This window comes from Scyliorhinus torazame, chromosome 8 (assembly GCF_047496885.1).
Source record: "Scyliorhinus torazame isolate Kashiwa2021f chromosome 8, sScyTor2.1, whole genome shotgun sequence".
NCBI lineage: Eukaryota > Metazoa > Chordata > Chondrichthyes > Carcharhiniformes > Scyliorhinidae > Scyliorhinus > Scyliorhinus torazame.
Genome location: NC_092714.1, coordinates 220,596,178 through 220,610,798, shown reverse-complemented (window position 1 = coordinate 220,610,798; position 14,621 = coordinate 220,596,178). Strand labels below are relative to the sequence as shown.

Below are 14,621 nucleotides of genomic sequence, written 5' to 3'. Positions count from 1 at the left end.
CGATTTTGAATCAAACCTCGAGTGAAAAACCTGCCCGACCCACCCCTTCCTTAACCTAACCTGGTCTTTCACACGGAGGTGTGTCTCCTGCAGAAAGGTCACCCCCGCTTTCAAGCTCCTGAGGTGCGCGAACACCCACAACCTTTTAACCGGCCCATTCAGTCCCCAGGCATTCCACGTTACCAGTCTTACCGGAGGCGTAAGCCTCCAATCCCCTCTACCGTGCGTCATCTTCTCCACTCTATACCTAGCCCAACCCAGATGGCCCCCTTCTCCGCCCCTGACCATGTCATCTCTCACCCCCTGCCACGTCACAACACACCCCACCCCCTCCGGCCCCCCCTCTCGGCCTTGTCCCCCACCACCTCACGTCCATTCACCAGCATCACCTGCTAGCGTGACAGCCCCTGCCCAAAGGCACCTCCCAATGACCTCCCCTTCCCCCCACTCCTCAGCTCAAGGAAGAAGGCACCGCCCTGCTGACCTTGCCCTCCCCCACTCAAACAAAGTCTGCTCCTGAATCCCTGGCCGCCTCTCCCAAAAGGAAACAAACAGATGCTAAACACAAACAGTCCCATAAAACAGGAGGGTGGGAGCATCCATCCCCACATAAACTTTTCAATCCCTACAATCCCAACAGTAAACAACAAACCCAAAAAAGAACCCTTCCAAACCGGAGGGGACGAAAAAACCCCAGTCCCTACCCCACTTCGAACATGTTCCCAACCATTACGAAGTGCCAGCACCCCGGTTCCCAAGCATTGTCCACTTGGTTCTCCCCCAGTTTATGCTCCTTAATGAAGTCTTCGGCCGCTTCTGTTCTCAAAATAATACTCCTGGCCTCTGAATGTAAGCCATAATTTTGCCGGGTAGAGCACCCCAAATCTGATCAGCTGCCGGTGCTGCACCGCCGTGGCCTTGTTGAACCCTACCCGCCGCTTCACCAACTCTGCTCCGATGTCCTGATATATTCAGATCTTGTTCCCTTTCATCGCAGGTACGTTTCGCCTTGACCCAACGCAAAATCTTCTCTTTCTCCACACATTTGTGCAGTCTCACAATCACCGCCCGTGGCGGCTCCCCAGCTCTAGGCTTCTTCTGTCTCAAGGACCTATACGCTCGGTCTACTTTAGGGGCCTTATCTAGCACCCCTTCTGCCACCAGCCCCGCCAGTGTCTCTTAGACATACCTCGTGGCACTCACACCTTCCACTCCTTCAGGCAGGTCCACTATTTGCAGGTTCTGCCTTCTTGAGGTATTCTCCTGCTCCTCCACCTTTGTCCTCAACGTTTTACACCGGTCCCACTAGGAGCCCAACCTCCGCCTCCAGAGCCACCACACGATCGCTGTGGTCCGAGATCACTCCTTCGATCTCCTGAATCTGCGACCCCTGCACCTCCAAACACTTCCCCACCCGCACATCAGGGGTACCACAGCTCCTTCGATGGTCCTCGAGCGATCCTCCCACATTTCCTTCCTCTGCTGGCTGAATTCCTCTTTAATAAAAGCCATCAACTGCTCCAGCTGGGGCTTTCCACCTTGCAGCAGCCCTTTCCCCCGTAGCCATTCTTACACTGGCTGCTACTGCACAGGTTTCCTCTAACTCTTTGGCCAGGTCTCTCACCGTCTTCTGCTGGGTTTGGTAACCAGCGGACTTACCACTCCCGGGGAAACTACTCCATCAACCTTCACCTTCACCTTTTAATCAAAATTCCACTCAGTATCTGGTAAAAAGAGCTCTTTCATATGCCTTCAAACAGGAGCTGCCTGTGTGCGACTACACCATGCCCACCATCAGATCCCCGCTGATGTGGAACTTGTGCTGAAGCAACATTTTAGTTCTCGTGACAACACCTTATCACCTAGCACATTCTAATTTGGCCTTGGAGGCCTGTTCTCATGGCTACACCGTGCTCAGTAAACAAATAACCCTTTACAATCCAATCCATTACATTCACCCAAACCTATTATTCTAATAGTGTCAGACTGATGCAGAAACTTAGAAGTTGCAGGGCAATCTAAAACCGTGTGGAGAGAAGGGAAAGGCAAAGGGAAGTGAAGTGGTGGAGCTGGATTGAGAGGTATGCGAGGAATCATCCTGATGTTAGAGGTGACACCCAAATTATTTTTCAATGTTATATATTATAATATTTTTAAATTTATACTTACAGAATGGCCATTGGTGGTCTTATTGGGAGCAGGCACTATGATCATGGCTGTAGCTAGGATCAGCTTTGAAGTGGGGTGGGGAGTGAGAAGATGATGAGCAATTGTGAACCAGGATCACACTTAACTATATAGTCATAGGAACAAATAGAGTTTTACAGCACAGAAAGGATTCAGCCCATCATGTCCATGCTGGCCAACAAGCACCTATCTATTCTAATCCCACTTTCCAGCATATCTGTAACCTTGTACACAATGGCATTTTAAGTGTCCATCTAAATACTTTTTAAATGTTGTGAAGGATCCTGCTTCTACCACCCTTTTAGGCAGTGAGTTCCAGATGCCCACCACCCTCTGGTTGAAAATGTTTTTCCTCAAATCCCCTCTAAATCTCCTGCCCTTACCTTAAAATCTATGCCCCCCCCCCCCCGGTTATTGACCTCTCTACTAAGAGGAAAAATTCCTTCCAATCTACCCTATTGGCACCCCTCATAATTTTGTATGCCTTGACCAGATCCCCCCTTGGCCTTCGCTGCTCCAAGGAAATCAACCCCAGCCTAACTAGCCTCTCTTCATGGCTGAGGAAACAGCTACTGAGAGAGGATGAAAGGCATACATTGGATGATGGTGGGGTGGAGGTGGGAGCGAGTCGGGAAGGTAATGCCCCTAGAACTAGGCCAACTAAGCCAACAAAGGGAGAGAAAAACATTTGCTGCAAGTAGTGGGCATGAATGAGTGGCTCGGGTGCCTGTAGTGGAAGACGTTTTTAAATATAGGATTGTGGGTGTAAGAATGGAACACAAAGAATATTTACACTTCTTAAACGTGGTACATTGTAAAAGAAAAACAAAATTCAGATCAGTTTTTATTTAAATTTAGAGTACCCAATTAATTTTTCCCAATTAAGGGGTAATTTAGCATGGCCGATCCACCTACCCTACACATCTTTAGGTTGTGGGGGTGAGACCCACGCAGACACGGAGAGAATGTGCAAACTCCACACAGACAGTGACCCGGAGAAAATTCAGATCAGTTGTTGGAAGCTTTCATTTAAATTGATTGGCTTGCTGAATAGGCTGTGATTCTGACCTCTGTAGTACAATACCAAATGTACAGTACTTTCCACAAACTGCACATTTAGACTTGTAGCTACAGAGTATTTGCAGCCTTGGTTGCAGCATTCCTGGATTTATTACAATTCCCTTATTCTTGTCAAAGCTATTGTGTAGTATTAGCAATACCAGCGAGCATTCATGCCACTTATAACAGCACTGCTGTCAGAGTCCAGTTTGTCTGTGAGATTGCTGTAGCACTGGGAGTATAACTTTGATGTATTTATTTGTGATGAAATATTTATAAGGCATACTTATTTTGTTTTGTAGGATGTACACACTACTGTCTGGCCTGTGGAAGTACATGTTCCAGAAGGATGAGTATTGCATTCTGATCTTGGGATTGGACAATGCAGGCAAAACTGTGAGATTATATTTGTGGCACTTGGCTTACCTTCATAATGTGATTAGTTAATATACAATAATTAGTTAATAAAAATGTCTATTTTTAAAAATTTATTTTCTTTATCTCATTCTTTCTTTCATATTGCGTACATTCATACTTTTACCCATGTATATGCTTCTGTATCCAATGCCTCCCATCATCACGCCTCTTCTGTGTCAACATCACTGCATTGCTTAAAATGGTACATTTCTGTCTGTCGTGGAATGTGGTTTTCATCCCCTTTCTTTCCTTTGATACTCCAAGAGCTGTTGCCTTATGAGTTTTGTAACATTGGCTTGCAAATGTTGGTTAAATTTTAATGAAAAAAGCTTCAAGTTGGTATATAACTGTTTGCGCCGAGCTCTTAAAATAATGTGCAAGTTGGCAGTGTAAATTGGCAGAAATCAGATGCCATCTTTGCTCCATTGTGTTTTGCTCTAAAAAATGATGTAGCATTTCAAATCAATCAATGTAAATGCAGCAGAAAGTCATGGCTTAAAATCAAAGTAGATAATTCAAATTATTAAATGGCTTTGAATTAAGAAGAGTAAACTGTACGTTGTTTAAGGATATCGAGAAAAGCTAAAGAATGATCTCCAATGTGTTCATAACAAGCAAAGTTTGGGAATTACATCATCTTTATGCTGATTTGTGTGAATCTTTACATTTGTCATATATGTAATAACAAAATTAGAACCGATTGAATAAAATATTGTCGCATGAATATTGGCTTGGATTGAGAATTGGCTAGCAGACAGGAAGGAGAGAACAGGAATAAATGGGTATTTTTCAAGTGGCAGGCAGTGACTAGTGGGGCCCTGCAGGGGTCAGTGCTTGGGGCCCCAGCTGTTCACAATATACATCAATGATTTGGATGAGGGAACTAAAAGTAATGTCTCAAAATTTGCGGTTGACATGAAACTTGGTGGGAAGGTGAAACAGAATGGCAGAGTATTATTTGAATGATGGTAGATTAGGAAATGTTGATGTGCAAAGGGACCTACTACACCAGTCACTGAAAGCAAGCATGCAGGTACAGCAAGCAGTTAGGAAGACAAATGGTATGTTGGCCTTCATTGAAAGAGGACTCGAGTGCAGGAGGAAGGATTCTTACTGCAATTGTACAGGACCCTGGTAAGGCCACACCTGGAGTACTGTGTGCAGTTTTGGTCTCCTTATCTAAGAAAGGATATAATTGCCATGGAAGGAGTGCAGCGAAGGTTCACCAGACTGATCCCGGGGGTGGCAGGATTGTCGTACAAGGACAGATTAACTTCATTGCAGTGTAAATGTGAGCCTACTTGTGACACTAATGAAAAATTGGACCTGTATACTGTGAAAAGCCCCTAGTCACCACACTCCAGCGTCTGTCAGGGAGGCCGGTACGGGAATTGAACCCGCACTGCTGGCCTTGTTCTGCGTTACCAAGCCAGCTGTTTTGCCCACTGTGCTAAACCAGCCCCCCTAGACTTTAAAAGTGTCAAGAGATATGTGCCGGAGTATGGTGTGGAGATAGAGGTTCAACCATGATCATGTTGAATGGCAGAACAGGATCAAAGGGCTGAATGGCCTTCTCCTGCTCCTATTTTCTATATTTCTGTGTAATAAAAATATTCTGTATATCACTGCTGTTGTAGAGCTGTCAAAGGCATCAACCGTACATAGAACAAAGAACAAAGAAATGTACAGCACAGGAACAGGCCCTTCGGCCCTCCAAGCCCGTGCCGACCATGCTGCCCGACTAAACTACAATCTTCTACACTTCCTGGGTCCGTATCCCTCTATTCCCATCCTATTCATGTATTTGTCAAGATGCCCCTTAAATGTCACTATCGTCCCTGCTTCCACCACCTCCTCCGGTAGCGAGTTCCAGGCACCCACTACCCTCTGTGTAAAAAAAACTTGCCTCGTACATCTACTCTAAACCTTGCCCCTCTCACCATAAACCTATGCCCCCTAGTAATTGACCCCTCTACCCTGGGAAAAAGCCTCTGACTTTCCACTCTGTCTATGCCCCTCATAATTTTGTAGACCTCTATCAGGTCGCCCCTCAACCTCCGTCGTTCTAGTGAGAACAAACCGAGTTTACTCAACCGCTCCTCATAGCTAATGCCCTCCATACCAGACAACATTCTGGTAAATCTCTTCTGCACCCTCTCTAAAGCCTCTACATCCTTCTGGTAGTGTGGCGACCAGAATTGAACACTATACTCCAAGTATGGCCTAACTAAGGTTCGATACAGCTGCAACCTGACTTGCCAATTCTTATACTCGATGCCCCGGCCAATGAAGGCAAGCATGCCGTATGCCTTCTTGACTACCTTCTCCACCCGTGTTGCCCCTTTCAGTGACCTGTGGACCTGTACACCTAGATCTCTCTGACTTTCAATACTTTTGAGGGTTCTACCATTCACTGTATATTCCCTACCTGCATTAGACCTTCCAAAATGCATTACCTCACATTTGTCCGGATTAAACTCCATCTGCCATCTCTCCGCCCAAGTCTCCAAACAATCTAAATCCTGCTGTATCCTCTGACAGTCCTCATTGCTATCCGCAATTCCACTAACCTTTGTGTCATCTGCAAACTTACTAATCAGACCAGTTACATTTTCCTCCAAATCATTTATATATACTACAAACAGCAAAGGTCCCAGCACTGATCCCTGCGGAACACCACTGGTCACAGCCCTCCAATTAGAAAAGCATCCTTCCATTGCTACTCTCTGCCTTCTATGACCTAGCCAGTTCTGTATCCACCTTGCCAGCTCACCCTTGATCCCATGAGACTTCACCTTTTGTACTAGTCTACCATGAGGGACCTTGTCAAAGGCCTTACTGAAGTCCATATAAACAACATCCACTCCCCTACCTGCATCAATCATCTTTGTGACCTCCTCGAAAACTTCTATCAAGTTAGTGAGACACGACCTCCCCTTCACAAAACCATGCTGCCTCTCACTAATACGTCCATTTGCTTCCAAATGGGAGTAGACCCTGTCTCGAAGAATTCTCTCCAGTAATTTCCCTACCACTGAAGTAAGGCTCACCGGCCTGTAGTTCCCTGGATTATCCTTGCTACCCTTCTTAAACAGAGGAACAACATTGGCTATTCTCCAGTCCTCCGGGACATCACCTGAAGAGTGAGGATCCAAATATTTCTGTCAAGGCCTCAGCAATTTCCTCTCCAGCCTCCTTCAGTATTCTGGGGTAGATCCCATCAGGCCCTGGGGACTTATCTACCTTAATATTTTTTAAGACGCCCAACACCTCGTCTTTTTGGATCTCAATGTGACCCAGGCTATCTACACACCCTTCTCCAGACTCAACATCTACCAATTCCTTCTCTTTGGTGAATACTGATGCAAAGTATTCATTTAGTACCTCGCCCATTTCCTCTGGCTCCACACATAGATTCCCTTGCCTATCCTTCAGTGGGCCAACCCTTTCCCTGGCTACCCTCTTGCTTTTTATGTACGTGTAAAAAGCCTTGGGATTTTCCTTAACCCTATTTGCCAATGACTTTCCGTGACCCCTTCTAGCCCTCCTGACTCCTTGCTTAAGTTCCTTCCTACTTTCCTTGTATTCCACACAGGCTTTGCCTGTTCTCAGCCTTTTAGCCCTGACAAATGCCTCCTTTTTCTTTTTGACGAGGCCTACAATATCTCTCGTTATCCAAGGTTCCCGAAAATTGCCGTATTTATCCTTCTTCCTCACAGGAACATGCCGGTCCTGAATTCCTTTCAACTGACACTTGAAAGCCTCCCACATGTCAGATGTTAATTTGCCCTCAAACATCCGCCCCCAATCCATGTTCTTCAGTTCTCGCCTAATATTGTTATAATTAGCCTTCCCCCAATTTAGCACATTCATCCTAGGACCACTCTTATCCTTGTCCACCAGTACTTTAAAACTTACTGAATTGTGGTCACTGTTCCCGAAATGCTCCCCTACTGAAACTTCTACCACCTGACCGGACTCATTCCCCAATACCAGGTCCAGTACTGCCCCTTCCCTAGTTGAACTGTCTACACATTGTTTTAAGAAGCCCTCCTGGATGCTCCTTACAAACTCTGCCCCGTCTAAGCCACTGGCACTAAGTGAGTCCCAGTCAATATTGGGGAAGTTGAAGTCTCCCATCACCACAACCCTGTTGTTTTTACTCTTTTCCAAAATCTGTCTACCTATCTGCTCCTCTATCTCCCGCTGGCTGTTGGGAGGCCTGTAGTAAACCCCCAACATTGTGACTGCACCCTTCTTATTCCTGATCTCTACCCATATAGCCTCACTGTCCTCTGAGGTGTCCTCCCGTAGTACAGCTGTGATATCCTCCCTAACCAGTAGTGCAACTCCGCCACCCCTTTTACATACACCTCTATCCCGCCTGAAACATCTAAATCCTGGAAGGTTTAGCTGCCAATCCTGCCCTTCCCTCAACCAGGTCTCTGTAATGTGTTGCTCTTTCTAGCTTTAGTCTATTTGCTCTGTTTCGGTCACCTTTGCTCATGAGTCGCCAGGTATCTTTATGATACCGCCACGTGGTTCAAGTTCAGGTTATGATTAATAACACAGCACACCGCTTAGTAAGGATTAAAACAACGGTCATTTATTATATACAACAAGCAATATTAATACTCTAATACTACTTTCTATATAATAAACCTATCACTAATGGCCAATACTTAACTTAGGAAGAGCCCACCAGGTCAGGGAAACTAATGGCTTGTCCAATCAAATCTGGCCCGCGGGATTCAAAAGGCTGCTACAGGTCGGTGGCTAGGTGTCTCTACCGGATAGCGATCGTTGGATTCAAACTTACGATACACGGTGGCTGGTCTTGCGAAGGTCTCGAGCAGGCGAAGATGAGAGAGAGAGAGATCTGAACTTGGACCTTTACTTTTATAGGGCCCAGGGGCTTCCCGCCTCCTGGGGCGGCCCTTGACCCTGAGTCCCAAGTGATTGGATTCTGTCCCCAGTCTCTGGGGTCGATGTGTCCAATGGTGAGGCGATTCCTCGATCGGGGGGTGGTCGAGGTCTTTGTTTCGGCCACTGCAGGCACCGACAGGTCTGGCCCGGGGATAGCCGATTTAACTGTGGATGTCTGAGTTGATTAGGTGTAAACAGTCCTGAATGAAACTGCGGATACCTGGGTTGAAGGGCTGTTGATAGCCCTGAGTATCGATCTGGGCTACGTTCCCAGAGCTGAATATGTGAACCTGTCTGCAGCTGCCTGCTTGTGTCTTCTTGACTGCTTTTCCCAGCAGTCTTTCGGGTTAGCCATTTTAAACTGGGTTTTGGCCAGATTAATCGGAACGCAGCCATTTTACATGGCTACAAATGGCAACAACATCATAGTTCCAAGTACTAATCCAAGCTCTAAGTTCATCTGCCTTACCCGTAATACATCTTGCATTAAAACATATGCACTTCAGGACACCAGACCCGCTGTGTTCAGCAACTTCTCCCTCTCTGCTCTGCCTCAGAGCCACACTGTCCCTATTCCCTAGTTCTCCCTCAATGCTCTCACCTTCTGACCTATTGCTCCCGTGCCCAACCCCCCTGCCATACTAGTTTAAACCCTCCCGTGTGACACTAGCAAACCTCGCAGCCAGGATATTTATGCCTCTCCAGTTTAGATGCAACCCGTCCTTATATAGGTCACACCTGCCCCGGAAGAGCTCCCAGTGGTCCAGATAACGGAAACCCTCCCTCCTACACCAGCTGTTTAGCCACGTGTTTAGCTGCTCTATCTTCCTATTTCTAGCCTCACTGGCACGTGGCACAGGGAATAATCCCGAGATTACAACCCTCGAGGTCCTGTCTTTTAACTTTCTGCCTTGCTCCCTGAACTCCTGCTGCAGGACCTCATGCCCCTTCCTGCCTATGTCGTTAGTACCAATATGTACAACGACCTCTGCCTGTTTGCCCTCTCCCTTCAGGATGCCCTCTACCCGTTTGGAGACATCCTGGACCCTGGCACCAGGGAGGCAACATACCATCCTGGAGTCTCTTTCACGTCCACAGAAGCGCCTATCTGTGACCCTGACTATAGAGTCCCCTATTACTATTGCTCTTCGCTTTGACCCTCCCTTCTGAACATCAGAGCCAGCCATGGTGCCACTGCTCTGGCTGCTGCTGTTTTCCCCTGATAGGCTATCCCTCCCCCCCCCGACAGTATCCAAAGGGGTATACCTGTTCGAGAGGGGGACAACCACAGGGGATTCCTGCACTGACTGCCTGCCCTTTCTGGTGGTCACCCATTTCGCTGCCTGCACCTTGGGTGTGACCACATTTATATAACTGCTATCTATGACGCTTTCCGCCACCTGCATGCTCCTAAGTGCATCCAAATGACTGCTCCAACCGAACCATGCGGTCTGTGAGGAGCTCCAGTTGGGTGCACTTTCTGCAGATGAAGCCACCCGGGACGCTGCAAGCCTCCCGGACCTGCCACATCTCACAGTCAGAGCACTGCACCCCTCTAACTGACATTGCGTCAATTAATTAGTAAATTAAAGTTAAAAGTAAAAAAAATTTTTTTACTGTCAACAATCCTAGCACTAGATTTCTACTATAAATGTGAAAACTAAATATAGTACTCTCCGATCTCTGGCTTAGATACCCCTCTAAATTCTAATTAAGTAATTATGTTTAATTAGTTACCAATGCTTAATTTTTTTAATTTAGTGTAGATTCCCAACCAGCCACTCGGGTCACAGCTTTTCTGTGATGTCACTTCAGCCCCCCCCCCCCCACCCCACACACACAATTTGAAACGGTAATAAAAGTAAAAATCACTTACTTACCTTCTGAGGGTCTCGGATATTCTCAGGTTCTCTCCCTGCTGATTAAAAGTTACAGGCCAGAAGAAAGAGAGAGAACAAAACAGTAGGGAAAAAGCACCTTCTCCCACTCTTCACCGAATTACCTCACTGCACCAAATTACCAAGTTTCAAATTCTCACTCTGTCTGTGTCTCACTCACTCAGGCTGTGTCTCCTTGACCTGCGCAATGCTTACTAAGTGTGCTTTCTGTCTCTTTTATACAGACTTTAGGATGACTCGCACTACTTAAACTTCAAAGCGAAGAATACAATGTGTACCTTTGTGCCCCTAAACAGGCCTCAGGTGACTGCCAGATAACTGCCTCTCAGCAGTTAGGGTGGGGGCAGCTTCAGCCAATCAGACACTAATCTACACTGCACTTTTAACTGAAAAACAACAGAATTAGATTTACCACTTACCTTTCCTGGTTACCTCACTGCACCAAATTACCAAGCTTCAAATTCTCACTCTGTCTGTGTCTCACTCACTCAGGCTGTGTCTCTTTGACCTGCGCAAAGCTTAGTTACAATGAAAAAAAATTTGGAAAATAACGTTTTTTGTGTTGTCTTCACGTTTATTATGATGTAGTTTTATTTTAACTCTTTGTTATTTGATTAACATGTGCAGACCTTCTTGGAGCAGACAAAAACCAAGTTTAATCGAAACTACAAAGGAATGAATTTATCAAAGATCACTACTACAGTAGGCTTAAACAGTAAGTTTGGAGGTTAATTATGTGTCTGCGTAGCCTTTTTCCAGAGAATATTTATTGTTGGCATTGTTGCATTGTGACTGTGTACTATAGCTTTACAGAATATAGTATAGAATTTTGTCTGGCTTATTTTTTCCCCCAAAGGCAAATCATGTATTGTAGGAGTGAAGCGGTAAGAATAGTTGAAGATGGTGCAATGTGTGGACATGTTCCTTCTGTCTGCAAAGGACAGGGCTCTGGGCTTCTAGCATGAATAAGTGAGCCACACTGCGTACGTGGATAGTGTCAAACAGCATGTCCCATTGGCCATTCACAACAGGCAAAGTACTGACCGTACGCAACAAGCCCATGCTTGCAAAACACAAAGCATGGTGTCCAATATTAGATGTGATTACTAGACTGGACAACACCTACTAAACATTCCTGATTGTGCTAAAAATTACACAGAAAGCCAATTGAAGGTTATTAGTTGGGCTCAGTGTGGCTCACTTGCCCATGCTAGAAGTCACATATATTCACACACATGGACTGTCCTTTGCAGACATAGGGAACATGTCTGCACCTTTTTCCAAAAAACAAAAGCTTAGGGAACAGTCATTCCCTGGTTCATTCCCCAATTGGTTCATTTGACCAATCTGAGTCGATATGTTTGGTCTAAATTTGAACAAAGCTGGGCAGTTAACTGTCCCATGCTCCATGAGAATGCCTCCACCAATCGGAGTCTACTTGCCAACCGATCAACACTCTTCTTAATAGGAATAAATTGTTGCTCCTCCATTAACTGTTGGTAATTTACATAGAAAATAGGAGTAGGAATAGGCCATTCGCTCCTTCAAGCCTGCTCCACCAATCAACATGAGCATACCCTGTGACACCTTTAGAGTCCAGAAAACTATCTATTTCCTTGTTAAATATATCTAGTGACTTGGCCTCCTCAGCCTTCTGTGGCAGAGAACTCCACAGGTGCACCACCATCTGAGAGAAGAAGCCCCTCCCCATTCCAGTTCCAAACGGTCTACCCCTTAACATGAGACCATGAACCCTTCCCCAGGCATTCGAGCCGGAGGAAACAGCACAGCTGCATTCAGTCCATCCAGCCCTGTCAGAATTTTATACATTTCAATTCGACCCCCTCTCATTCTTCTTTATTCCAGCGAATGCAGGCCCAGTCGATCAAATCGCCCCTCCTACAAGAATCCTGCCATCCCAGGAATCAGTCCGGTGAACCCCGCTGCACCCTTCCATGGCAAACACACTCTTTCCTAGACAAGGAGACCACAACTGCGAATACTACCCCAGCCGCGGTCCCACCAATGCCCTCCACAGCTGCAGGAAGACATCCTTGCTCCTGTACTTGCCCTCTTGCAATGAAGGCCAACATACCATCTGCTTTCCTAACTGCTTGCTGTATCTGCATGCTTGAAATGAAATGAAAATTGCTTATTATCACAAGTAGGCTTCAAATGAAGTTACTGTGAAAAGCCCCTAGTCACCACATTCCGGCGCCTGTTCGGGGAGGCTGGTACGGGAATTGAACCGTGCTGCTGGCCTGCCTTGGTCTGCTTTAAAAGCCAGCTCTTTAGCCCTGTGCTAAACCACCCCTAACTGCTTGTTTTCAGTGACTGGTACAAGGCGACCTAGGTGTCCTTGTACGTCAACATTTCCCAATTTGCCGCCATTTAAATAAGATTCTGCCATTCTGTTTCTCTGTCCGAAGTGGATAACTTCACATGTATCCATGTTGTACTGCATCTGCCATGTATTTACCCACTCCGTGAACTTGTAATAATCGTCTTGATCTCTTTTAACATCCTCTTCACCACTCTCATTCCTGCCATGTTTCTTGCGAGTTATCCTGGAGAGTGCAAGAGGAAATGATTGGACAGCGCATCTCTCTTTTTCAGCAATAAGGTGGAGGAGTTGCCATGGAGAATGCAGCGTGGAACATAGAACATACAGTGCAGAAGGAGGCCATTTGGCCCATCGAGTCTGCCCCGACCCACTTAAGCCCTCACTTCCACCCTATCCCCGTAACCCAATAACCCCTCCTAACCTTTTTGGTCACTAAGGGCAATTTAGCATGGCCAATCCACCTAACCTGCACATCTTTGGACTGTGGGAGGAAACCGGAGCACCCGGAGGAAACCCACGCACACACGGGGAGAATGTGCAGACTCCGCACAGACGGTGACCCAGCGGGGAATCGAACCTGGGACCCTGGAGCTGTGAAGCCACAGTGCTATCCACTTGTGCTACCATGCTGCCCAACTGCCCAGGAGACAGCTGATATCAAAACCCTTGTGCTACTGCAGGAGGGAAGGGTAGGGCTAGACCACCTAGCAAGTGATGAAATATGAGGGATGGGAAGTTTGTGGAAGGAAGTAAAAACAAAGGTTTGTAGGGTTGGAGGAGCGGAGACTTTTCCATCCTTAACCAGGACATAACCAAAGGGAATCAAACATTGAACCAGGCTTATAGACACCTCCCTCCACTCTGAGACATAATAATGAAAATAAACCATGTCCTAAAATTGAGGTAGGGAATGTATATGATTCTAGCCATAGACTATCTTCCATAATTTTGCGAACCAGGTAGAATGTTAATATATACCAATCTGACTTGCTGAAATGTAGCCTCACGCATGCAATTAAATAGAAATTCTGAGAATTGCTGGTATGTGTCTCCATTTAATATCTGAAATGTTATCAGTTATTAATGCAAAATTACTCCACTAGAGTTATAACAGGAACATGCAATAAAGCTGAAATAAAAACAGGAAAAATGCTGACAATGCTCAGCCAGTCAGACCGTATCTGCGGAGAGAAACAGAGTTAATATTTCAGGTTGTGACCTTTCACCAGAACTGGGAAAAGATAGAAAAGTTTTACGTGGATGAAATGGGGGAGGGCGGAAAACGGACAGAAAGGAAAGTCTGATTGGGTGGAAGATGGGAGACACTAAATGATAAAAGAGTTCATGGTGTAGAGCCAAAGTGAGCGGTAATGGGGCAAGCAAAGAAACAAAAGATGGGCCCAGAGGAGGTGCGAAGGGCAGAATAATGAACAGCTACTGCCCAAAAGGAAAACTGAGAAAAGCAAGGTTAAGCCTGACATGTGCAATGAAAATAAAACAAAATTATTCCATGAATAGGGAAGGTGATGGGGTAGAAAGTGAGGACAGGGGTCTCCTGCTTATTGTTCTGGGCGGGAAGGAAAGCGCTGGTAGCAGAAGTGTTGGGAATGGGTCAGACATGATCAAGGACCTATGCATATTTATGTTTCTTTTGAAGTTGGTAAGTGACCAATGAAGTCCAGAAACGGATAAAAGATGTTGTGATGTGATATTTCGGTAGTATGATGATGCCTGGTGGTTGGTAGTGTGATGATGCCTGGTGGTTGGTAATGTGTTGCCTCATTTATAAA

The 14,621-nt window shown here is 46.0% G+C and overlaps 1 protein-coding gene across 6 annotated transcripts in view; it reads left to right on the top strand.

The window, feature by feature from the left end:
* Nucleotides 1-14,621, top strand: part of arfrp1 (ADP-ribosylation factor related protein 1) — an 82,821-nt gene that overhangs the window by 48,284 nt on the left and 19,916 nt on the right. For all 6 annotated transcript variants that reach the window (XR_011948760.1, XM_072514789.1, XM_072514791.1 and 3 more), the window contains 2 exons: nt 3,549-3,642; nt 11,115-11,202. Coding sequence is in view for 5 of the 6 variants with exons in the window: in XM_072514789.1 (XP_072370890.1) it covers nt 3,549-3,642; nt 11,115-11,202 (182 nt within the window). In the remaining variant the exon portion in view is untranslated. The remainder of the gene's footprint in view (nt 1-3,548; nt 3,643-11,114; nt 11,203-14,621) is intronic.